This window comes from Chionomys nivalis, chromosome 2, assembly GCF_950005125.1.
Source record: "Chionomys nivalis chromosome 2, mChiNiv1.1, whole genome shotgun sequence".
NCBI lineage: Eukaryota > Metazoa > Chordata > Mammalia > Rodentia > Cricetidae > Chionomys > Chionomys nivalis.
Window position 1 is genome coordinate 76,697,610 of NC_080087.1, and position 27,195 is coordinate 76,724,804.

The following is a 27,195-nucleotide window of genomic DNA, read 5'->3' on the forward strand; positions in this document are numbered from 1 at the left end:
CCAAGTCCCAGGGACCCCAAGCAGCCTCCACACACTGGACACCATCCCCTAAAGCATCTGTAACCCATGCAACCTTCACCCAGACTGCCCCCAGAGAGTTAAGTGTCTGGGTTCCTGCTTGGAAGGCTCAGATCTCTAGGCCCTTGCCAAGGGAGGAACATCCCATTCTGCCAACCATGCTGGGGCAGCCTCCACACATCTGCTACCACCATCTATACCACAGCTGTGACCACAAGAGGCTTCACTCAGACTGCACATGGAGAAGAACCCCAGAGTCTTATCAGCATCTACTGGAGGCATAGACCTGCCTGCACCCAGAGGAAGAACAACCACCTAAGCCACAGGCCCTGCCTTCACCAAATAGAGGAGAAGGGACTCCCTGATGCACATGCTCCATATGTAGCCACTAAAGGAAAAGATGGGCAGACAGCAGTGTAAGACCATTCAACATCAAGACCAATAGGGTACAGAACCTAGTGGTCCTGCAACAGGGAGAACTGAACATCCTAACTGAAAAGAAGCAGGAGAAAATAACCTTCAATATAACTTTATAAAGATGCTAGTAACCCTTAAAGAGGAAATTAAAAATTAAAAATTCAACACCACTTTATAATAAAGGTCTTGGAGAGATTAGGAAGACAAGGTTCAGGCCTAAATATAATAAAAGCAATATACAGCAAGCCGACAGCTAATATCAAATTAAATGGAGAGAAACTCAAAGCCATTCCACTAAAATCAGGAAGAAAAAACAATCTGTCCATTCTCTCCATACCTTTTCAATATAGTGCTTGAAGTTCTAGCAATAGCAATAAGAAAACATAAGGAGATCAAGGAGATTCAAATAGGAAAAGAAGAAGTCAAACTTTTGTTATTTGCAGATGATATGATAGTGTATAAGCGACTCCAAAAACTTTACCAAAGAAGTCTTAGAGTTGATAAACACCTTTAGTAATGTGGCAGGATACAAGATCAACTCCAAAAAATCAGTAGCCCTGCTATACACAAAGAAGCAGAGAGGGAAATCAGAGAAACATCACCTTTCACGATAGCCACAAATATCATAAAGTATCTCTAGGGTAACTCTAACCAAGGAAGTGAAAGATATATTTGATAAGAACGTTAAGGCTTTGAAGAAAGAAATTGAAGAGGATACCAGAAAATGGAAGGATCTCCCATGCTCTTGGATCGGGAGGATCAACACAGTAAAAATGGCAATTCTACAAAAAGATTCAATGCAATACCCATCAAAATCCCAACAAAATTTTATATGGAAAAACAAAAGAACCCATGATAGCCAAAACAATTCTATACAATAAAGGAACCTCTGGAGTCATTACCATCCCTGACTTCAAACTCTATTACAGAGCTACAGTAATGAAAACAGCTTGGTATTGGCATAAAAACAGAGACATTGACCAATGGAATTGAATCAAAGACCCGGATATTAACCCACAAACCTATGAATACCTGATTTTCAACAAAGGAGCTAAAAGTATACAATGGAAGAAAGAAAGCATCTTCAACAAATGGTGCTGGCATAACTGGATGTCAACCTGTAGAAGAATGAAAATAGATCCATATCTATCACCATGTACAAAACTCAAGTCCAAATGGATTAAAGACCTCAATATTAATCTAACCACACTTAACCTGATAGAAGAGAAAGTGGGAAGTAGTCTGCAACACATGGGCACAGGAGACCAATTCCTATGTATAACCCCAGTAGCACACACAATAAGAGCAACAATCAATAAATGGAACCTCCTGAAACTGAGAAGCTTCTGTAAAGCAAAGGACATTGCCATTAAGACAAAAAGGCAACCTAATGAATGGGAGAAAATTTTCACCAACCCCGCATCAGACAAAGGTCTGATCTCCAAAATATATAAAGAACTAAAGAAACTAGACATTAAAATTCTGAATAACACAAATAAAAAATGGGGTACTGAACTGAACAAGAATTCTCAACAGAAGAAGTGCAAATGACCAAAAGATACTTAAGATCATGTTCAACTTCCTTAGCAATCAGGGAAATGCAAATCAAAGCAATTTAAAGGTACCATCTTACTCCTGTCAGAATGGCTAAAATCAAAAACACCAATGATAACCTATGCTGGAGAGAATGTGTAGTAAGGGGAACACTCAGCCATTGTTGGTGGGAGTGCAAACTTGTGCAATCACTTTGGAAATCAGTGTGGCAGTTTGTAAGGAAACTGGGAGTCAACTTACCTCAGGAATCAGCAATTCCACTCTTGGGAATATACCCAAGAGATGCCCAATGCTATATGTTCATAGCAGCACTATTTGTAATAGCCAGAACCTGGAAACAACCTAGGTGCCCCTCAATGGAAGAATGGATAAAGAGGGTGTGGCACATATACACTTTAGAGTTCTACTCAGTGGTAAAAATCAATGACTTCGTGAATTTTGCATGCAAATGGATGGAAATAGAAAACACTTTACTGAGTGAGATAACCCAGACCCATAAAGATGAATATGGTATGTACTCACTCATTAGTGGATTCTAGCCATAAACAAAGGACATTGAGCCTATAGTTCATGATCCTAGAGAACCTAAATAATAAGGTGAACCTAAAAAAAACATATATTTATCCTCCTGGATGTGGGAAGTAGATAAGATTGCCGGGCAAAAGTTGTGAGCACAGGGGTGGGGCTGAGTGGGAGGAAGGGGAGATGAGGAGAGGGAAGGGAGAAGTGGAGGATTGGGGAGAGCTTGGGGGAATGGGATGGTTGAGATGGAGGAAGGGTGGATATGGGAGCAGGGAAGAAGACATCTTAATTAAGGGAGCCATTTTAGGGTTGGCAAGAGACTTGACTCTAGAGGGCTTCCCAGGTGTCCATGGGGATGTCCCAACTAGGCCCTTGGGCAACAGGGGAAAAGGTGCCTGAACTGGCCTTCTCCCATAGACACACTGATGACTATCTTGCATATCACCATAGAAACTTCTTTTGGCAATGGATGGAGATAGAGACAGAGACCCACATTGGAGTTCTGGACTGTGCTCCCAATGTCCAGATGAAAAGCAGAAGGAGGGAGAACATGAGCAATGAAGTCAGGACTGCAAGGGGTGTGTCCACCCACTGAGATGGTGTATCTGATCTAATGGGAGCTCACCCAGGCCCACTGGACTGAGACTGAATGAGCATGTGACCAGACCCGACTCTCTGAATGTGGCTGACAATGAGGGCTGACTGAGAAGCCAATGATAATGACACTGGGTTTTGATTCAACTGCATGTACTGGCTTTTTTGGAGCCTAGTTTGTTTTGATGCACACCTTCCTAGACATGGATGGAGTGGAGAGGGCCTTGGACTTCCCACAGAGCAGTGCACCCTGACTTCTCTTAGGACTGGAGAGGGAGGAGGAGCCAGAGAGTAATGGGAGGAGGGGAGGAGGTGGAATATTTTAATAAATAAATAAATTTTAAAAAAGAAATAGAGAAAAGGACAAACAAAAATTGGAAGAAATTAATAAATCTCTTGAAGAAACCAAAGGAAAAAATAATCAAACAGTTAAAACAAATAGCTCAAACAGTTTGAGACTTGTAAGCTGAAATAGAGGAAAAGAAGAAAACAAAAGAGAGAATTATGGAAATAGAAAATCTGAGAAACTGAACAGAAATTACAGATAGAAGCATAACCAATAGATTACAAAAGATGGAAGAGAGAATATCAGGAGTTGAAGATAAAATAGAGGAATTAGATTCCTCAGTCAAAGAAAATGTTAAATCCAACAAATCCTTAACACAACACATCTAGGAAACCTGGGACACTATGAAAAGACCAAACCTAAGAATAATAGGGACAGAAGGAGGAGAAGAAGTACAACTCAAAAGGCCAGAAAATATATTCAACAAAATTATAGAAGAAAACTTTTTCAACCTAAAGAAAGATATTCCTATGAAGGTTCAAGAAGCATACAGAACACCAAATAGACTGGATTAAAAAAAACATCCCTTTGCCATATAATAATCAAAACACAAAACATACAGATTAAAGAAAGAATATTAAGAGCTGCAAAGGAAAAAGGTCAAGTTACTTATAAAGGTAAACCTATCAGACTTACACTGGACTTCTCTATGGAAACCATGAAAGCCAGAAGGTCCTGGATAGAAGTACTGCAGAAACTAAGAGACCATGGGTGCAAGCCCAGACTACTATACCCAGCCAAGCTATCGTTCACTATCAATGGAAAAAACAAAATATTCCAGGATACGAACAAATTTAAACAATACGTAGCCACAAACCCAGCCTTACAGAAAGTAACAGAGGGAAAATCACAACTCAAGGAAACCAACATTGCCAACACTGCCTATAATAACTCGGACAACTAGCGACCCTTTACCAGCAAAACTCAAAGAAGGGGAACACACAAACTATACTACCAAAAAATAACAACCGGAGTCAATAACCCTTGGTCATTAATATCACTTAATATCAATGAACTCAATTCACCTAGAAAAAGGCACAGGCTAAGAGATTGGATACGAAAACAGGATCCAAAATTCTGCTGTTTACAAGAAACACACCTCAACCACAAAGATAGACATCTACTCAGAGTAAAGGGTTGGGAAAAGGTTTTTCAAGCAAACGGACCTAAGAAACAAGCAGGTGTGGCCATACTAATTTCTAACAAATCTGACTTCAAACTAAAATCAATCAGAAAAGATAGAGATAGTCATTTTATATTCATGACAGGAACAATTCATCAAGATGAAGTCTCAATCCTGAATATCTATGCCCCTAATATAAAGCACACACTTATGTAAAAGAAACATTACTAGAACTCAAGGCAGACATCAAACCTCACACACTAATATTAGGAGACTTCAACACACCTCTCTCACCAATGGACAGGTCAATCAGAGAGAAAACTAATAGAGAAATAAGAGAATTAATGGAGGTAATCAAGCAAAAGGACTTAACAGACATCTATAGGACATTCCACCCAAATAGGAAAGAATATACCTTCTTCGCTGAAGCTCACGGAACCTTCTCGAAAATTGGCCACATACTCGGTAACAAAGCAAACCTCCAAAGATATAAAAAAATTTTAGTGACCACATGTGTTTTATCGGATCACCATGGATTAAAGTTAGAATTCAACAATGAGGCTACCCCTAGAAAGCCAACAAACTCATGGAAACTAAACAGTCAACTGCTGAACAACACCTGGGTCAAGGAAGAAATAAAGAAAGAAATTAAAGTCTTCCATGAATTTAATGAAAATAAAGAAACAACATACTCAAACCTATGGGACACGATGAAAGCAGTGCTAAGAGGAAAGTTCATAGCACTAAGTGCCCACTTAAAGAAAATGAAGAAAGCACACATGGGAGACTTAACAGCCCACCTGAAAGCTCTAGAAAAAAAAGAAGCAGACTCACCCAGGAGGAGTAGAGGACTGTAAATAATCAAACTGAGGGGTGAAATCAACAAAATAGAAACACAGAAAACAATCCAAAGAATCAATGAAACAAAAACCTGGTTCCTGGAGAAAATCCACAAGATCGACAAACCTCTATCCAAACTAATCAAACGGCAGACAGAGAACACGCAAATTAATAAGATCAGAAATGAAAGGGGGGACATAACAACAGACACAGAGGAAATTCAGAGAATCTTTAGATCTTACTACAAAAGCCAGTATGCCACAAAACTGGAAAATGCAAAAGAAATGGACATTTTTTTAGATAAGTACCATATACCAAAGTTAAACCAAGACCAGGTGAACAATCTAAATAGATGTGTTATTCGCGAAGAATTAGAAACTGTTATCAAAAATCTCCCTTCCAAAAAGAGTCCAGGACCAGATGGTTTCAATGCAGAATTCTACCAGAACTTCCAAGAAGACCTAATACGTATACTCCTTAATATATTTCACAATATAGAAATAGAAGAGGCATTGCCAAATTCCTTTTATGAAGCAACAGTTACTCTGATAGCAAAACCACACAAAGACCCAACCAAGAAAGAAATTACAGATCTATCTCACTCATGAACATCGACGCAAAAATTCTCAAAAAAATACTGGCAAACTGAACACAAGAACACATTAGAAAAATTATCCATTATGATCAAGTAGGCTTCATCCCAGAGATGCAGGGCTGGTTCTATCTATCAATGTAATCCATCATATAAATAAACTGAAAGAAAAAAAATGATCATTTCATTAGATGCTGAAAAAGCATTTGACAAAATTCAACATCTCTTTATGATAAAGGTCTTGGAGAGAGTAGAGATACAAGGGTCATATCTAAATACAATAAAAGCTATTTACAGCAAGCTGACAGCTAACATCAAATTAAATGGAGAAATCACAAATCCATCTCACTAAAATCAGGAACACGACAAGGCTGTCCACTCTCTCAATACCTCATCAATATAGTGCTTGAAGTTCTAGCGATAGCAATAAGACAACATAAGGAGATCAAGGGGATTCAAATTGGAAAGGAAGAAGTTAAACTGTCATTATTTGCAGATGATATGATAGTATACATAAGCGACCCCAAAAACTCCACCAAAGAACTCCTACAGCTGATAAACTCCTTTAGTGATGTGGCAGGATACAAGATCAATTCCAAAAACTCAGTTGCCCTCCTATACACTAAGGATAAGGATGCAGAGAAGGAATTCAGAGAAGCATCACCTTTCATGATAACCACAAATAGCATAAAATTTCTTGGGGTAACTCTGACAAAGGAAGTAAAAGATCTATTTGACAAGAACTTTAAGTCTTTGAAGAAAGAAATTGAAGAGGATACCAGAAAATGGAAGGATCTTCCTTGCTCTTGGATTAAGAGAATCAACATAGTAAAAATGGCAATTCTCCCAAAAGCATTCTATAGATTCAATGCAATCCCATCAAAATCCCATCAAAATTCTTCGCAGACCTTGAGAGGACAATAATTAACTTTATATGGAAAAATAAAAAACCCAGGATAGCCAAAACAATCTTATACAGTAAAGGAACGTCTGGAGGCATTACCATCCCTGACTTCAAACTCTATTACAGAGCTTCATTATTGAAAAGGGCTTGGTATTGGCATAAAAACAGAGAAGTCGATCAATGGAATCGAGTAGAAGACCCTGATTTTAACCCACAAACATATGAACACCTGATTTTTGACAAAGGAACTAAAAATATATCATGGAAGAAAGAGAGCATCTTCAACAAATGGTGCTGGCAGAACTGATTGTCAAGCTGTAGAAGAATGAAAATAGAACCATATCTATCACCATGTACAAAACTCAAGTCCAAATGGATTAAAGACCTCAATATCAGTCTGAAAATACTGAATCTGAAGAGAAGACAAAGTGGGAAGTATGCTACAACATATGGACACAGGAAACCACTTCCTACATATAACCCCAGCAGCACAGACATTAAGGGCAACATTGAATAAATGGGATCTCCTGTAAATGAGAAGCTTCTGTAAAGCAAAGGACACTGTCACTAAGACAAAAGGGAACCCACTGACTGGGAGAAGATCTTCACCAAGCCCACAACAGACAAAGGTCTGATCTCCAAAATATATAAAGAACTCAAGAAGCTAGACTTTAAAATGTTAATTAACCCAATTAAAAAATGGGGCACTGAACTGAACAGACATTTCTCAACAGAAGAAGTTCAAATGGCCAAAAGACACTTAAGGTCATGCTCAACCTCCTTAGCGATAAGGGAAATGCAAATCAAAACAACTTTGAGATACCATCTTATACCTGTCAGAATGGCTAAAATGAAAAACACCAATGATAACCTTTGCTGGAGAGGATGTGGAGTAAGGGGTACACTCATCCATTGCTGGTGGGAATGCAAACTTGTGCAACCACTATGTAAAGCAATGTGGTGTTTTCTCAGGAAATTTGGGATCATCCTACCCTATCATACCCAAGAGATGCCCTATCATACTACAAAAGTATTTGTTCAACTATGTTCATAGCAGTATTATTTGTAATAGCCAGAACCTGGAAACATCCTAGATGCCCTTCTACGGAATAATGGATGAAGAAAGTGTGGAATATATACATATTAGAGTACTACACAGTGGTAAAAAACAATGACTTCTTTAATTTTGCATGCAAATGGATAGAAATAGAAAACACTATCCTGAGTGAGGTAAGCCAGACCTAAAAAGATGAACATGGGATGTACTCACTCATAATTGGTTTTTAGCCATAAATATAGGACATTGAGCGTATAATTCGCGATCCTAGAGAAGCTAAATAAGAAAATGAACCCAAGGAAAAACATATAGTTATCCTACTGGATATTGGAGGTAGTCAAGATTGCTGGGGAAAAAATTGGGAACCAGGGGGTGGGGTGGGTTGGGGTGGGGGAAAGGGGAGATGAAGAGAGAAAAGTGAGAAGGGGAGGATAGGGAGAACTTGGGGGAATGGGATGGTTGGGATAATGGATGGATGGATATGGGAGCAGGGAAGTATATATTTTAATTAAGGGAGCCTTGACTCTAGAGGGGTTCCCAGGGGTTCAGAGAGATGTACTCAACTAGGTCTTTGGGCAGCTGAAGAGAGAGAGCCTGAAATGGCCCGATCCTATAGCCATATTAATGAATATCTTGCATATCACCATAGAACCTTCATCAGACGATGGATGGAGATAGAGACAGAGACCCACATTGGAACACTGGACTGAGCTCCCAAGGTCCAAATGAGGAACAGAAGGAGGGAGAACATGAGCAAGGAAGTCAAGACCGTGAGGGGGGCACCTACCCACTGAGATGGTGGGGCTGATCTATTAGGAGATCACCAAGGCCAGCTGGACTGGGACTGAAAATGCATGAGATAAAACCAGACTCACTGAATATGGTGGACAATAAGGGCTGCTGAGAAGCCAAGGACAATGGCACTGCGTTTTGACACTACTGCATATACTGGCTTTGTGGGAGTCTAGCCGGTTTGTATGCTCACTTTCCTAGACCTGGATGTAGGGAGGAGGACCTCGGACTTCCCACAGAGCAGGTAACCCTGACTGCTCTTTGGACTGGAGAAGGAGGAGGACAGGAATGGGGCATGGGGAGTAGAGGGAGGGGGAGGGAAAAGGGAGGCAGGGAGGAGGCTGAAATTTTTAATTAAAAAAATTTAATAAAAAGTAATTTAAAAAAGAATAATAGAGATATAAGAAGTCCAACTCAAAGGCACATAAAATATATTCAACAAATTCATAGAAGAAAACTTTACCAACCTAAAGAAGGATAAGCCAATGAAGGTACAAGAAGCTCACAAAACACCAAATAGACTGGACCAGAAAAGAAAGTCCCCTTGCCATATAATAATCAAAACACTAATCATACAGAATAATGAGAGAATATTAAGAGTTTCAAAGAAAAAACTAAGGAACATATAAAGACAGACACATTAGAAATACACCTGACTTCTTTTAGAAACTCTGAAAGCCAGAAATTCTTGGTCAGGTATGCTATAGACACTAAGAGATCACAGATCCTAGCCCAGACTACTATACCCAGCAAAGCTTTCAGTCACCATACATGGAGAAAACAAGACGTTCCATGACAAAACCAGATTTAAACATTACCTATTTACAAATCCAGCATTACAGAAAGTACTAGAAGGAAAACTCCAACCCAAGGAAATTAGCTGCATCTACAGAACCACAGGTAATAATCAACCCCACACCTCATACCTCACACTAGCAAACCCAAAAGAAGAAAAACACACAAAAACAACCATCAAAAAAATAAAAGGAATAAACAATTACTGGTCACTAATATATCATAATATAAATAAACTCAATTTACCTATAAAAAGACACAGATTAACATAATGGATATGAAAACAGGATCCATCTTTCTGCTGCATACAAGAAACATACCTCAACCTCAAAGTAAAGCATTATCTCAGAGTAAATGATTGGGTCAAGATATTCCAATCAAATATACCTAAGAAACAAGCAAGTGTAGCTATTCTAATATCTAACAAAACAGACTAAAATTTCATACTCATCACAGGAAAAATATATCAAGACAAAGTCTCAAATTTTATGTTGGCTGTTTGAAATTCTATGCCCCAAATATAAGAGCATTCACATATGTAAAAATAAACATTACTACAGCTTAAATCATATGTCAAACCCTACACACTACTTGTAGGAGACTTCAACACTGCACTTTGACCAATGGACAGTTCTGCCAGACAGAAACATAAGAGAGAAATGAAAGAACTAACAGAAGTCATGACTCAAATGTACTGAATAGACATCTATAAGACATTTCCTCCAAACACAAAAGAATATACCTTCTTCTCAGTTCCTCATGGAACTGTCTCTGAAATTGGCTGTATACTTGGTCACAAAGAAAATCGCAATAGATACAAAAATCTGGAATAACCCCATTTATCTCATCAGATATTGCTGGCTTAAAGTTAGAATTCAACAACAACACTAATCACAGAAAGCCTACAAACTCATAAAAATTTAACAGTGCCCAACTGAATCATCCCTGGGTCGAGGGAAAATAAAGAAAGAAATTCAATGAAAATGATTGCACAACCTATGGAACACTTTGAAAGCAGTGCTAAGAGGAAAGTTCATAGCACTAAATGCCTACATAAAGAGCCTAGAAAAATCTCACACAAGTGAGTTAACAGCACATCTGAAATCTCAAGAAAAAGAGAAGCACACTTACCCAGGCGGAATAGATGCCAGGAAATAATCAAATTGAGGGCTGAAATCAAGAAAATAGAAACAAAGAAAGCAATACAAAGAATCCGTGAGATAAGGAGTTGGTTCTCTGAGAAAATCAACAAGATAGATAGACCCTCATTCAAACTAACCAAAAGGCAGAGAAAGAATATGCAAATTAGCTAAATCAGAAATGTAAATGGGGACATGACAACAGACAGAGAGGAAATCCAAAGAATCATCAGGTTATGACCTTCAAAAATCTGTACTCCACAAAATTGGAAAATTGAAAGGGAACTGACAATTTTCTGGATAGGTACCACATACCAAAATTAAATCAAGAACAGATAAACAATTTAAATAGACCTATAACCCTAAGGAAATGAAAGTAGCCATCAAAAGTCTCACAACCAAAAATAGCACAGGGCCAGACAGTTTTAACACAGAATTCTACCAGAATTTCAAAGAGGAGCTAATACCAATATTCCTCAAATTGTCCCACACAATAGAAAGACAAGGGACATAGTCAAACTCTTTTTATGAGGTGACAGTTACCCTGGTAACCAAAGTACAAAAAGATGCAACTAAAAAAGAGAATTACAGGTCAATTTCTCTTAAGAACCTTGATGCAAAAATATTCAATAAAATACTGGCAAAACAAATTCAAGAATATATCAAAAAAGTCATCCACCATGATCAAGTTGGCTTCATCCCAGAGATGCAGAAATGCTTCAACCTATGAAAATCTGTCAATATAATCCACCATATAAATAAACTTAAAGAAAAAAATCATGATTGCCTCATTAGATGCTGAAAAAGCATTCAACAAAGTCAAATATCCATTCATGATAAAGGTCTGGAAGGGATCAGGGATATAAGAAGTATATCTAAACATAATAAAAACCAGTATAGGTGCTCTTCTGGACCTGCCCTGACTGCCTCCTTCTTCCCTTCAACCCTGGCTCATTGGGCTACCAGGTGTCCCTGTGTAGGTGCTGAGAAGTTCCATCTGGACGGGAGGCCATCTGGAAAGGAACGGCTCCTGCCACTACACTGAGGAGATACACCCAGAGAGTTAGTCACAGCAAAGACTGAACCAAGACAACAGGCCTCTCCTGGCTCCATTTGAAGGAAGAGATGGGCAGGCACCAATGCAAGAATTCCTCCAACAACCTGAGAGGCAACGTGACATCACCAGAATCCAGGAATCCCGAAGTAAGAAGAATTGTACACCCTATTCCAGAAGAATTAGAAGAATTCGACTCAAAAGTAAATTATACGAAAATAATAGAGGACCTTAAACATGAGGTGAAAAACTGCCATAATCAATTAGAGATTACAAACAAAAAGGTAGAGGAAATGAATAAATCTCTCAAAGATACCCAAGAAAACCAAGAGAAACAAGAAAGCAATCAAACAGGTAAGGGAAACGGTTCAAGACTTGAAGAATGAAGTGGAAGTAATGAAGAAAACACAAACCGAGGGAAGGATGGAGATGGAAAATTTGGATAAATGAACAGGAAATACACAGACAAATAATACCAACAGATTACAAGAGATAGAAAAAAGAATCTCAGACACTGAAGATACCATAGAGAAAATAAACACACTGATCAAAGAAAGCAGCAAAACCAACAAATTCTCATCACAAAACATTCAGGAAATCTGAGACACAATAAAAAAACAAAACCTAAGAATAATAGGGACAGAAGAAGGAGAAGAAGTACAGCTCAAAAGGCCAGAAAATATATTTAATAAAATTATAGAAGAAAACTTTCTCAACCTTAAGGAAGATATTCCTTTGAAGGGCCAAGAAGCATACAGAACACCGAATAGACTGGATCAAAAAAAAAAATCTCCTCATCATATAATAATCAAAACACAAAACATACAGAATAAAAAAAGAATATTAAGAGCTGCAAAGGAAAAAGGTCAAGTTACCTATAAAGGTAAACCTATCAGACTTACACCTGACTTCTCTATGGAAACCATGAAAGCCAGAAGGTCCTGGACAGATGCACTGCAGAAATTAAGAGACCATGGATGCAAGCCCAGACTACTATACCCAGTCAAGGTTTCGTTCACTATAAATGGAGAAAACAAAAATTTCCAGGATATAAACAAATTTAAACAATACGTAGCCACAAATCCAGCCTTGCAGAAAGTAATTGAAGGAAAATCACAACCCAAGGACTCCAACAATGCTCACAATAACTCAGGCATCTAATGACCCTTCACCAGCACAACTTGAAGAAGGGAAACACACAAACTCTACTACCAAAATAAAGAAAGAAAAGAAAATGACTGGAGTTAACAACCACTGGTGATTAATATCACTTAATATCAATGGACTCAACTCACCTATAAAGAGGCACAGGCTAAGAGATTGGATATGAAAACAGGATCCAAAATTCTGCTGTTTACAAGAAACACACCTCAACCACAAAGACAGACATCTACTCAGAGTAAAGGGTTGGGAAAAGGTTTATCAAGCAAACGGACCTAAGAAACAAGCAGGTATGGCCATACTAATTTCTAACAAAGTTTACTTCAAACTAAAATCATCAGAAGAGATGGAGAGGGACATTTTTTACTCATAACAGAAACAATTCATCAGGATGAAGTCTCAATCCTGAATATCTATGACCCTAATATAAAAGCACCCACTTATGTAAAACAAACATTACTAAAACTCAAGGCAGTCATCAAACCACACACACTAATAGTAGGAGATTTCAACACTCCCCTCTCACCAATGGACAGGTCAATAAGCCAGAAACCTAACAGAGAAATAAGAGGATTAAGGGAGGTAATGAATCAAATGGACTAAACGGACATCTATAGAACATTCCACCAAATTAGGCAAGAATATACCTTCTTCTCTGCAGCTCATGGAACCTTTTCGAAAATAGACCACATATTCGGTACAAAGCAAACTTACACAGTTACAAAAAAATATTAGTAAGCACATGTGTCTTATCAGATCACCAAGGACTAAAGTTAGAATTCAACAACAATGCTACCCCCCAGAAAGCCTACAAACTAATGGAAACTGAACAGTCAACTACTGAACCACACCTGGAAAATTAAAGTCTTTCTTGAATTCAATGAAAACAAAGACTCAACATACTCAAACCTATGGGACACTATGAAAGCAGTGCTAAATGGAAAGTTCATACCATTAAGTGCCCACTTAAAGAAAACGGAGAAAGCACACATTGGAGACTTAATAGCCCACCTGAAAGCTCTAGAAAAAAAAAGAAGCAGACTCACCTAGGAGAAGCAGAAGACTGGAAATAATCAAACTGAGGGCTGAAATCAACAAAATAGAAACACAGAAAACAATCCAAAGAATCAATGAAACAAAAAGCTGGTTCTTGGAGAAAATCAACAAGATTGATAAACCCATATACAAACTAATCAAACGGCAGAGAGAGAATACGCTAATTAACAAGATCAGAAACGAAAAGGGGGACATAACCACAGACACAGAGGAAATTCAGAGAATCATTAGATCTTAATACAAAAGCCTGTATGCCACAAAATTGGAAAATGTAAAAGAAATGGACACTTTTTTAGATAAGTACCATATACTAAAGTTAAACCAGGACCAGGTGAACAATCTAAATAGTCACAAAGAATTAGAAGTTGTTATAAAAAACCTCCCTACCAAAAAAAGCCCAGGTCCAGACGGCTTCAATGCAGAATTCTACCAGAACTTCCAAGAAGACCTAATACCTATACTCCTTAATGTATTTCACAATATAGAAACAGAGAAGTCATTGCCAAATTCCTTTTATGAAGCTGCAGTTACTCTGATACCAAAACCACACAAAGACACAACCAAGAAAGAGAACTACAGGCCAATCTCACTTATGAACATTCATGCAAAACTCCTCAATAAAATACTGGCAAACCAAATAAAAGAACACATTAGAAAAATTATCTATTATGATCAAGTAGGCTTCATCCCAGAGATGCAGGGCTGGTTCAACAAATGAAAATCTATCAGTGTAATCTGTCATATAAATAAACTGAAAGAAAAAAAACACATGATCATTTCATTAGATGCTGAAAAAGCATTTGACAAAATTCAACATCCCTTTATGATAAAGGTCTTAGAGAGATTAGGGATACAAGGGTCGTACCTAAATATAATAAAAGCTATTTATAGCAAGCCGACAGCTAATATCAAATTAAATGGAGAGAAACTCAAAGCCATCCCACTAAAATCAGAAACACGACAAGGCTGTCCACTCTCTCCATACTTCTTTAATATAGTGCTTGAAATTCTAGCGATAGCAATAAGACAACATAAGGGGATCAAAGGGATTCAAATTGGAAAGGAAGAAGTTAAACTTTCATTATTTGCAGACGATATGATAGTGTACATAAGCGACCCCAAAAACTCCAGCAAAGAACTCCTACAGCTGATAAACACCTTTATTAGCGTGGCAGGATACAAGATCAATTCCAAAAAATCAGTTGCCCTCGTATACACAAAGAATAAGGAAGCAGAGGGGGAAATCAGAGAAGCATCACCCTTCACGATAGCCACAAATAGCATAAAATATCTTGGGGTAACTCTAACCAAGGAAGTGAAAGATCTATTTGACAAGAACTTTAAGTCTTTGAAGAAAGAAATTGAGGAGAATACCATAAAATGGGAGGATCTCCCTTGCTCTTGAATTGGGAGGATCAACATAGTAAAAATGGCAATTCTACCAAGGACAATTTTTAGATTCAATGCAATCTCCATTAAAATCTCATCAAAATTCTTCACAGATCTTGAGAGGACAATAATAAACTTTTTATGAAAAAACAAAAAACCCAGGATACCCAAAACAATCTTATATAATAAAGGATTGTCTGGAGGCATTATCATCCCTGACTTCAAACTCTATTACAGAGCTTCAGTATTGAAAAGGGCTTGGTATTGGCATAAAAACAGAGAAGTCGATCAATGGAATCGAATAGAAGACCCTGATTTTAACCCACAAACATATGAACACCTGATTTTTGATAAAGGAGCTAAAAGTATTCAATTGAAAAAAGAGAGCATCTTCAACAAATGGTGCTGGCAGAACTGGTTGTCAACCTGTAGAAGAATGAAAATACATCCATATCTATCACCATGCACAAAACTCAAGTCCAAATGGATTAAAGACCTCAATATCAGTCCAAACACACTGAACCTGATAGAAGAAAAAGTGGGAGGTACTCTACAACATATAGGTACAGGAGATCACTTCCTACGTATATCCCCAGCAGCACAGACATTAAGGACAACATTGTTAAATGGGACCTCCTGAAACTGAGAAGCTTCTGTAAAGCAAAGGACACTGTCACTAAGACAAAAAGGCAACCCACTGACTGGGAGAAGATCTTCACCAACACTGCAACAGACAAAGGTCTGATCTCCAAAATATATAAAGAACTCAAGAAACTAGACTTTAAAATGCTAATTAACCCAATTAAAAAATTGGGCACTGAACTGAACAGAGAATTCTCCACAGAAGAAATTCAAATGGCCAAAAGACACTTAAGGTCATGCTCAACCTCCTTAGCGATAAGGGAAATGCAAATTAAAACAACTTTGAGATACCATCCTACACCTGTCAGAATGGCTAAAATCAAAAACACCAATGATAGCCTTTGCTGGAGAGGTTGCGGTGTAAGGGGCACACTCTTCCATTGCTGGTGGGAATGCAAACTTGTGCAACCACTTTGGAAATCAGTGTAGTGATTTCTCAGGTAATTTGTGATCAACCTACACCAAGATCCAGTAATACCACTCTTGGGAATATACCCAAGAGATGCCCTATCATATGACAAAAGTATCTGTTCAACTATGTTCATAGCAGCATTGTTTGTAATAGCCAGACATGAAAACAACCTAGATGCCCTTCAATGGAGGAATGGATGTAGAAAGTGTGGAATACATACATATTAGAGTACTACTCAGCGGCAAAAACAATGACATGGTGAATTTTGCATGCAAATGGATGGAAACTGAAAACACTATCCTGAGTGAGGTATCCCAGACCCAAAAAGAGGAACATGGGATGTATTCACTCATAATTGGTTTCTAGCCATAAATAAAGGACATTGAACATATAATTGCTGATCCTAGAGAAGCTAAATAAGAAAGTGAAGCCAAAGAACAACGTATAGTCATCCGCCTGGATAGGGGAAGTAGACAAGATTGCCGGGCAAAAACTGGGAATTTGCGGGTGAGGTGGCATGGGGCTAAGGGGAAATGGGGTGAGAAACATGAGAAGGGGAGAATGGGGGGAGCTTGGGGGAAGGGGATGGTTGGGATATAGGAAGGGTGGATACGGGAGCAGTGAAGTATATATCCTAACTAAGGGAGCCATCTTACGGTTGGCAAGAGACTTGACTCTAGAGGGGTTCACAGGTGTCCAGGGAGATGTCCCCAGCTGGTACCTTGTGCAACTGAGGAGAGGGAACCTGAAATGACCCTATCCTATACTGATGAATATCTTGCATATCACCTTAGAACCTTCATCTGGAGATGGATCGAGATAAAGACAGAGACCCAATTTGGAGCAACGGTCTGAGCTCTTAAGGTCCAAATGAGGAGCAGAAGGAGGGAGAACATGAGCAAGGAAGTCAGGACCACGTGGGGTGCATCCACCCACTGTGACAGTGGAACTGATCTATTGGGAGCCCACCAAGGCCAGCTGGACTGGGACTGAATAAGGTGGGTTGAAACTGAACTCTCTGAACATGGCAGACAATGAAGGCTGATGAGAAGCCAAGGACAATGGCACTAGGTTTCGATCCTAATACATGAACTGGCTTTGTGGGAGCCTCGCCTGTTTGGATGCTCACCTTCCTGAACCTAGATAGAAGTGGGAGGACCTTGGTCTTCCCGCAGGGCAGGGAATTTAGACTGCTCCTCAGTCTCCAGAGGGAGGGGGAATGGAGTGGAGGGAGGAGAAGAGGAGTGGGGATAGGCGGAGGGGAGTGGGGGAGGGAGAAATATGTGGGAGGAGGGGGAGGGAAATGGAAAAGGGGATATGGTGAAATTTTAATTAAAAAAAGAATATAAATAAATAAATAAATAAATAAATAAATAAATAAATAAATAAATAAAAAACAGTATACAGCAAGCTGACAACCAACATCAAACTAAATGGAAAGAAACTCAGGTGATTCCACTAAAATCATGAACAAGACAAGGATGTACACTCTCTCCATACATATTCTATATAGTACTCAAAGTTCTAGCTAGAACAATAAGACAACAAAAGGAAACCAGATACGAATTGGAAAAAGAAAATCTTTCGCTTTTTGCAGATGATATGATAGTATAAACAAGTGACCACAAAAATGTGATGAGGGTAATCCTAATGCTGATAAACAGTTCCAGAAATGTATCAGGATATAAGATCAACTAAAAAATTCAGTATCCGTAGTATATACAAATGATAAAGGTGCTGAGGAAAATAATCAGAGAAACATCGTCATTTACAATAGCCACAAATAACATAAAATATCTTGGGGTAACACTAACCAAAGAAGTGAAAAACCTGTATGACAAGAACATTAAGTCTTTGGATGAAGAAACTGTGGAAGATAAAAGTAAGTTGAAGTATCTTCCTGCTCTTAGATATGTAGTACCAACATAATAAAAATGGCAATCATACCAAAAGCAATCTACAGATTCAATGTAGTCCCCATCAAAATACTAGCACAATTCTACACAGACCTCAAAAGAACCCAAATTCATATGGAAAAACAAAAAACCCAGATAGCCCAAAAAATCCTCTACAATAAAGGATCTTCCAGAGGCGTCACCATCCCTGACATCAAGCTCTATTCTAGACATACAGTAATGAAAACAGCTTAATATTGTCATTAAAAACAGACAGGTGGAACAATGGAATTGAATCAAAAACCTGATATTGATCACACACCTATAAATACCTGATTTTTGACAAAGAAGCAAAAACTATTTGATGAAAAAAAAAGAAAACTACTTCAACAAGTGAGGCTGGCATAACTGGATATCAACATGTAATAGATGTAAATAGATTCATATCCATCACTATGCACAAAACTTAAATCCAAACAGATCAAAGACCTCAGCATAAATCCAGCCGCATTGATCATCACTGAAGAGAAAGTGGGAAGCAGCCCTAAATACATGGGCACAGGAGACCACTACCTAAATATAACACCAATAACACAGACAGTGAGAGCAACAATTAATAAATGGGACCTCCTGAAACTGAGACACTTCTGTAAGGCTAAGGACACAGTCACTAAGACAAAATGGTAGCCTACAAATTGGGAAAAGATCTTCACCAACCCCAAATCAAACAGAAAATTGATTTTCAAAATATATAAAGAACTCAAGAAACAAGACATCAAATTACCAAATAATTCAATCAAAAAAATAGAGTACAGATCTAAACAGAGAATTCTCAAAAGAAGAATTACAAATGCCCAAAAGAAACTGAAGAAAAACTTCACCATTCTTAGCCATCAGGGAACTCACATTAAAATACTCTGAGATAACATTCACCAGTTAGAATGAATAAGATCAAATACAACAATGATAGCTCATGTTGGAAAGGATGTAAAGTAAGCGGAACACTCATCCATTTCTGGTGGGAGTGCAAAGTTGTACAGCCATTTTGAAAATCAGTATGGTGTTTTCTCAGAAAATTGGGAATCAATTTACCTCAGGACCCAGCAATACCACTCTTGGGCATATACCCAACAGATGTACATTCATACCGCAAGGATATTTGCTCAGCTATATTCATAACTGAAATATTTGTAATAGGCAAAACCTGGAAAAGACCTAGATGCCCCTCAACTGAAGAATGGATAAAGCAAATGTGGTACATTTACAATGGGAGTACTGCTCAGCAGTAAAAACAATGACATCTTGAAATATGCATGCAAATGGATGGAACTAGAGAATACCATCCTGAGTGAGGTAACCCAGATCAAGAAAGACAAATGCAGTATGTGTTCACTCATAAGTGGATATTAGACATAAAGCAAAGGATAACCAGCCTATAGTTAACAATCCCAGAGAAGCTAGGTAACAAGGAGAACCCTAAGAGAGCCATACATGGATTCCCCAGGGAAGGGGAAACAGACAAGATCTCCTGAGAAGGAGACCACTTCCTAAATATAACCCCAGCAGCACAGAAACTGAAATAAACTATTAGTAAATGGAACCTCCTGAAACTGAAACTCTGTAAAGCAAAGAACATGGTCAACAAGACAAAACAACAGCCTACAGAATGGGAAAAGATTTTCACTAACCCCACATCAGACAGAGGTCTGATCTCCAAAATATACAAAGAACTCAAGAAATTGGTCATCAAAAGAACAAATAATCCAATAAAAAATGGAGCACACACCTAAACAGAGAACTCTCAACAGAGGAATCTAAATAGCTGAAAGACACTTAAGGAAATGTTCATCAGAGAAATGCAAAGCAAAACAATTCTGAGATTCCATCTTAAACCTGTAACAATGACCAAGATCCAAAACACTGATGGCAACTTATGCTGGAGAGGTTGTAGGGTAAACGGAACACTCCTGCATTGCTGGTGGTAGTGCAAGCTGGTACAGCCCCTTTGGATGTCAGTGTGGTGATTTCTCAGATAATTAGGGAACAACCTTCCTCAAAACCCAGCAATACCACTTTGGGGTATATATCCAAAGGATGTTTAATCATGCCACAAGGAAATGTGCTCAACTATGTTCATAGCAGCTTTGTCATAGCCAGAAACTGGAAACAACCTAAATGCCCCTCGACCAAGGAATGGATAAGGAAAATGCGGTTCATTTACACAATGGAGTACTACACAGCAGAAAAGAATAACAACACCTTGAATTTTGCAGGAAAATGGATGGAGCTAGAAAATGTTATTTTGAGTGAGGTAACCTAGACCCAGAAAGACAATTATCACATGTTCTCACTCATAAGTGATTTTTAAACGTAAAACAAAGAAACCAGCCCACAAATCACAATCCCAGAAGACCTAGACAATGAGGACCCTAAGAGAGACATACACATATCTAATCTACATGGGAAGTAAAAAAAAACAAGCTCTCCTGAGTAAATTTGGAGCATGGAGACTTTGGGGGAGGGTTGAAGGAGAGGGGAGAAGCAGGGAGGGGACCAGAGAAAAATGTATAAAAAATCAGTAAAAAAGAAATTTTAAAAAGATATGAGAAAACTAGGAGGGGGAAGAAGGAAGTGTGGAATGAGAAAGGGATGGAAGAAGGGCAGGAAGGAGGAGAACATGAGGGAATGGGATGATCAAGAAGGGGGAAGGACAGTGAGGGAAAGGAAAGAGATATCTTGATTGATGGAGCCAATAAAAGGCTATCAAAAACATAACACTAGGGAAATTCCCAGGAATCCTCAAGGATGACGCCAGATAAGACTCTAAACAACAGTGGAGTGGATTCCTAAACTGGCCTTCCCCCATAATCAGATTGATGACTATCTTAATTGTCATCATCGAACCTTCAACCAGCAACGGATAGAAGCAGATACAGAGATCTACAGCGAAGCACTGGGCTGAGCTATCTGAGACCAGCCCAAGCAAAACAGGACTGATAATGTGAGCAAAGGGGTCAAGATCATGATGGTGATACCCACAGAAACAACTGACCTGAAGTAGCGAGAGCTCACTGACTCTGGATTGATAGTGGTGTAACCTGCATAGGACCAAATCAGGCCCACTGAATGTGAGGGTGAGTTGTGGGGCTTGTGCTGTCTGTGGGGCCACTGGCAGTGAGACCAGGTTTTATCCCTAGTGTTTGAACTGGCTTCTGGGAACACATTCTTTTGTAGGAATATCTTGATCAGCTTCGATATAGTGGGGAGGACCTTGGTCATACCTTGAAGTGAAGTGTTAGACATTGTTGACTCCCCATGGGAAGCCTTACACTTTTTGAGAGTTGGACGGGGGGTGTGATGGGGGAAAAGTAAGGGAAGCAAGAGGAGGGGAGGGAGTGGGAACAGGGATAGCTATGTAAAATGAGAAAAGTTTATATTAAAAAATACTAATAAAACAAAATTTTAAAAAGACTTAGTAATTAGGCTGGATGGGTTTTTATCAACCTGACACAACTTAGCAGTCATCTTACAAGACAAGGCCTCAGTTGAGTATGCTACCACCAGATTGCGCTGTGGGCAATCTATAGTACATTTTTGATTGCGGATTGAGGCAAAATGATTCAGACCATTGCAGGCAGTTCAAGCTCGGGGCTAGGACTCCTAGGTGATATAAGAGAGCAGATGGAGCAAGTATGAAGGGTAAGCCAGTAGGAAGCACTCCTCCATCGTCTCTACCAGATCCTGTGTTTTGTTACTGACTCTCTTAATTTGGAGATAATAAATACCCCAGTCAAGACAGATGTTCTAAAACTGTTGTTTCTCTTTTTTTTTGGGGGGGGGGTTCGAGACAGGGTTTCTCTGTAGTTTTGGAGCCTGTCCTGGAACTAGCTCTTGTAGACCAGGCTGGTCTCGAACACACAGAGATCGACCTGCCTCTGCCTCCCAAGTGCTGGGATTAAAAGCGTGCGCCACCACCGCCCGGCTAAAAACTGTTGTTTCTTATCAGGTTTGAGAGGATATAAGAGTATTGTAATAGAAAATGTTCCCTTGGGACACTTTAGTCCAGCCGTAGAAAGATGACAGGACCCAGGGCTCCCTGGTCTGGAGCCCCAGTAGACTGAGGGCTGACTCGAACACGTTAAGCTGAGTTGCTTTACCTCAAGGATTTCATGGACGCAGACAGAATAAGAAGATGGAAGCTGGTCTATGGTCCTTTTTCTCTACACGAAGTGCTCAAACCTCCACCCAGGGACACAGTGTAAGAGGGAAGAGAGGCTAAGTTCGCCATGGCAGTCCTGTGTGTCTAAGCCCCACCCAGCCCTGAAAACTCACAGAGAATCACTTACTGTCCACCTGGAGTTGCACTTTTGCTTCTTCATCTTTACCATCTATTCTCAGAATTCGCAGTACGTACAATCCACGGTCTTTCTGACTGACACTGTGAAGCAGCAGGGACCCATCACTGTTGACCGTTTCCTTGCCACTGTATGCAGGCCCCCAAAAAACTGGTTGTTCGAATGGAAAATAGTGGAAAGCCAGAAGGCTCTGCTTTAAGTCATTCTCTCCTTTGAACCAGAGAAAGGCTGTCACGTGCTCTGGGAGATTGCGAACAAGTAGAAGAACACTTCTCCCTTCAGCAACGCTGGGTGGCACTGATTCAATCCTGGGCTGTGAAGAGGTAGAAAGGCGCCCACACTTCCAAAGGTAAGCTAGAAGGGAAGAGAGAGATCCTCCTAAGTTGGGTATTTAGTATTTGTCTAAGATGAGGCTTTATGTCCTGAGAAGCTGTATCCATTGTTCAAACTAGGTCACAGATTCACAGTGAATCACTTACCTTGCACATTGAGATTCACGTTTGTTGTCGATACAATTTTTCCACGTCTGTTATATGTTTGTAGCGTATAGAATCCTGAGTCCTTAAGGGTGACCTTCTCAAACAGCATAGATCCGTTGCGATATATTGTCTCTCTATTGCTGTACGCAAGACCTCGCCTACTTAAATCGTTGTGCAGTGTGTATGTTGCAATTTTTTTGGTTGTGTTTCCTTGCCCTTTGAACCAGGCTAAGGATTTAATGTCCTCTGGCAGATTGCGGACAAGGAACAGGACGTCATCTCCTTCAGACACTCGGCGTGGCACTGACACAGTGGTCTTACGGGCGGTGGTGGACAGGTGCCAGAAGGTTAAAAGGGAGGCTAGAAGAGAATTGAGAAAAGCCACCAATAATACATGGATGTGGTCATCACTCAGCTTTGGTGTATGAGTTGGGGTGTGCTCACCCCATTTGCAGACATAAGCAACATGACTTCAATTCACTCAGAGTGAGTTGTTTCCTCTTAGGATTTCTCTGCTCGGGTGTCTGTCTGGTTCCTGACTCGGTGCCCCTTATCCATCCTCACATAGAGTAAATGTGTAAGGATCACTGCCTCTCTGAATTCCTCCTCTGGAGAGTCCTCATTTTCTGATTTTTTTCCCTGTTCCCTTTGTGATTCTCTTCAAACTATGAATTCTTCTTTAGGGTTTACTGACATCAAGTCCACTAGAACCAGGGCTTTTTGTTCGTTTGTTTGTTTGTTTATCTTTTGGTTTTGGTTTTGGTTTCAGTTTTTTGACACAGGGATTCTCTGTGTATCCTTGGCTGCCCTACAACTTGTTCTGTAGACCAGGCTGGCTTTAAACTCACACAGATCACTGCCTCTGCCTCCCTACTGCTGGATTTAAAGGCCTCAAACACCATCACCCATCAGAACTAGGAATTTTTAAGGAAAGAATTAGTCGGATCTTTTTTGGAAAGTTCAGGTCCTGGAAAAATCCCAGGCACAGTGGATAACAGAATAAAGAAAAGAAGAATGTGTCTCTACAGATTTCACTTCAGAGTATCTACGTTTGGAGCTTAGGGTAATAATTATATTTAAGTGTGAAATAAATGATTTTAGATTTACTTATGTAAATATAAGTATGTATTTGTGAAGACTGGTGTCTCCTTGTGATCTCCTGGTAGCTCCCTCCTCAATGGTGAGCCTGGAAACAACCAGCTAGGTCCTTTGGAAATGTGGGGAATTAGTACGTGGATAGAAAGAGGTCCAGCTGGTTGAATGAAGGATACCACATATAGAGGTAGAGACCTAGTCTATTGCCCCATCAACTCAGACCATAAAACCTCAATATATGTATCTTCTTATACACATATGAAGATGTATGCCAAAAATCTGTGCTGGGCACATATGCCAGAGTATGCATGTGTGTGTGCATGCCACAGCACCTATGTGGAGGGCAGAGTAGAGCCTGCAGGAGTCTGTTGTCTCCATCTACTGTGTGGGAGCTGAGGAATGGTTTCATGTTGTCATATCTTCCCACACTGAGACATCTCACTAGCTGTCCCACTTGATCTCTATTTGGAGGGTCAGCTGGGGAAAAGCTGTCTTCAGAACATTGCAGCCAATGAAATTTACTGTGAATATGGAGTTCTTAAGGCTTTTCTCTTACCATCAACACTTGCTGTCCTCTGAGAGCTTCTGAATGCTGAGCCTCCATCCCTTACTGTATGTTATGTACCATAACAACAAACAGAAACCTTGAGTCTCCTCCCAAGATCCTTCCCTCTTTAGGGGACTCCAGTCTGCCTCTGAGTTCCCATCCTCACACAGTCAGAGGTTGGGTACCCTTACCTGTGAGCAGAAGCCTCTGCCAGGGGGTACACCCCTTGCAGAGAAGCACAGAGGACTCCATCAATCTTCTCACTTGCTGTCCTCCGTCTGAGGAGAAGAGCCTCAGCTCCAACACAGAACTCAGGCTCTGCTGTTCTTCCTCCTTCTGGGCTGAGATTATTCTCAGAAAGAAGCACTTCTCAGAATCCAATGGGCTGTGAGTGGTGGGGTTTGAGTCCAAAGCACTGCTCAAGCCCTTCCACTCTCAGTGATCCCCTGCATCCCTCACAACTTCCCTTTATGTTCCTTCACCAAAACACAAATTGTGCAACAAGGCTGATAAGCATCCCCATGGCCTCAGGAACAATGGCTCATCCTGGGGCTGACATCTGCTCTGTTCTTGCCTTGGGTCTGTCAGCACAAAGCAGGGAGCATCCATCATGCCTATGTGTCCTTGTGACACAGAGACTGAGCTGAGCACTCAGGCTACACCTTTTTTATCTAATCCCAGAAGGAAGGTGACAGAAATGTCTCTGAGGCTTGAAAAGAGACCAGCTGAGTGATGACTAGGGATGAACATCATTCCTTTATCACTAATGTCACCAGTCAAATTAGTGATTAACGAGAGAGGCCCAGGGGCAGTTGTGTGAGGAGTTTCATGTGCTCAGCGTTGTTGAAGAGGTAGCCTGTTTGTCCTTGAAAGGACTGTGGGCTCCATCTTCCTATGGAGGGTTTCAAGGCAACATTCTAACATTATGTGTTGGGTATACATGTGTCCTCTCTGATCTTCCTGGGTCACCTTTGCCCTTTATTAAGTGATTTCTGGTGATAATCATATCTTTCCCTTTAAGAGATGCCAGGAGGGAGGAGACCTTAATAGTCCCCATGCAGAAAGTTGTTCTCAGACAAAGGAGGGAGCCAGTATGTCAGAGCAGGATTTAGGGAGGGAGCGCAAGGTGAATAGGGACAGAAATGGAAAGCAGTCTGCTAGGCCATGGCTCAGGGAAACAATTTTCAGAGCATTGAACAAATGCTCCACTATAACACCTAGGGACCAACGATCAATCTTATGCTCAGGGCTACAGTAAGCATGGATAAGAAGTCAAATGAGTCCTTCCCTGATATGATCAACACAGGTGGGGTGCAGGGCCTCTCATTATGATCACTGTGTCCTTTCAGACTCCTAATTCCTTCTACTGTAGGTCTAGACAGGGTTCCAGATTTGTCCTGGGAAGCCCTGGACTAAAGTTGGAAGTAGTGTGAATCCTGAGAAAGAGCATTCTCAGGAGGTGCTTTGTGTCCAGGAAATTTCAGAGGAAAAGTCCTAGGACATTTCTCTTGAAGTTAAAAGGACAAAACACAACTGAGCATGGTGCTGAATGCCTTTAATCTAAGCATGAAAGAGGCTGAGGCAAATGTATCTCTTAGATACATGCCAGCCTGGTCTATAGAACAGGTTTCAGGACAGCTGGATTAAACAGAGAAATCCTGGATGGTTAAAAATAAATAGGAGAGAACAATAATATAATAGACTGTACATGCACTTTCAGACCAGTCACTGCTGTCTCAATCCCACCTTCTCTTTGCCCAGAGGGTACTCAGGGCATTGCTCTTGAGTATAAATCACAGTGAGTCAAATCAATGTGTCTTCCCTATAATGTGCTCTAAGTTTCTTTTGTTGTTGTTGTTGTTGTTGTGATAAAAACACCCTGAAAAAAGGAGCGGTTTAGGAGGGAGACTAGAGTCCATTACCTTTCTGGTACTGTGCTATGTTGTAGCACTGAAGGAATTCAAGGCAGAAAACATATGACTTGCTGACTCATTTGCAGCTCACACTCTGGCCCACACTTAGCTAGCTTTCTTATACAACCAAGGACCATTTGCCTAGGAATGATGCTGTCCACAGTGACCAGGGCCCTCCGGTATCAATTAAGACAATAATTTAAAGAAATGTACATCCTGACTTGATTGAGACTCCTTTGTTGTTGTTGTTTGTTTGTTTGCATCCTGACAACATTTCCCCTCCCTCCTCTCCTACCCATTCCTCTCTGCCCAGTGAAATATCTGTCTGTTATTTGCCAATAAAATATGGTTTTTATTACTATAGCTCTATAGTAGAGCTTGAAATCAAGGATAATGTTACCTTCAGAAATTCCTTTATTGTACAGGATTGGTTTAGCTATCTTGAGATTTTGTTTTTCCATACAAAGTTGAGTATTCTTCTTTGAAGTTCTGTAAAGAATGGTG

General features: G+C 39.9%; 1 protein-coding gene across 1 annotated transcript in view; it reads right to left on the reverse strand.

The window, feature by feature from the left end:
• The window catches only part of LOC130868763 (pregnancy-specific glycoprotein 22-like), a 163,508-nt gene that overhangs the window by 66,794 nt on the left and 69,519 nt on the right, over window positions 1-27,195 (reverse strand). The window contains exons 2-4 of the mRNA XM_057760825.1: window positions 24,970-25,119; window positions 23,137-23,496; window positions 22,649-23,011 (exon numbers count right to left, since the gene is read on the reverse strand). Coding sequence (XP_057616808.1) covers window positions 22,649-23,011; window positions 23,137-23,496; window positions 24,970-25,119 — 873 coding nt within the window. The remainder of the gene's footprint in view (window positions 1-22,648; window positions 23,012-23,136; window positions 23,497-24,969; window positions 25,120-27,195) is intronic.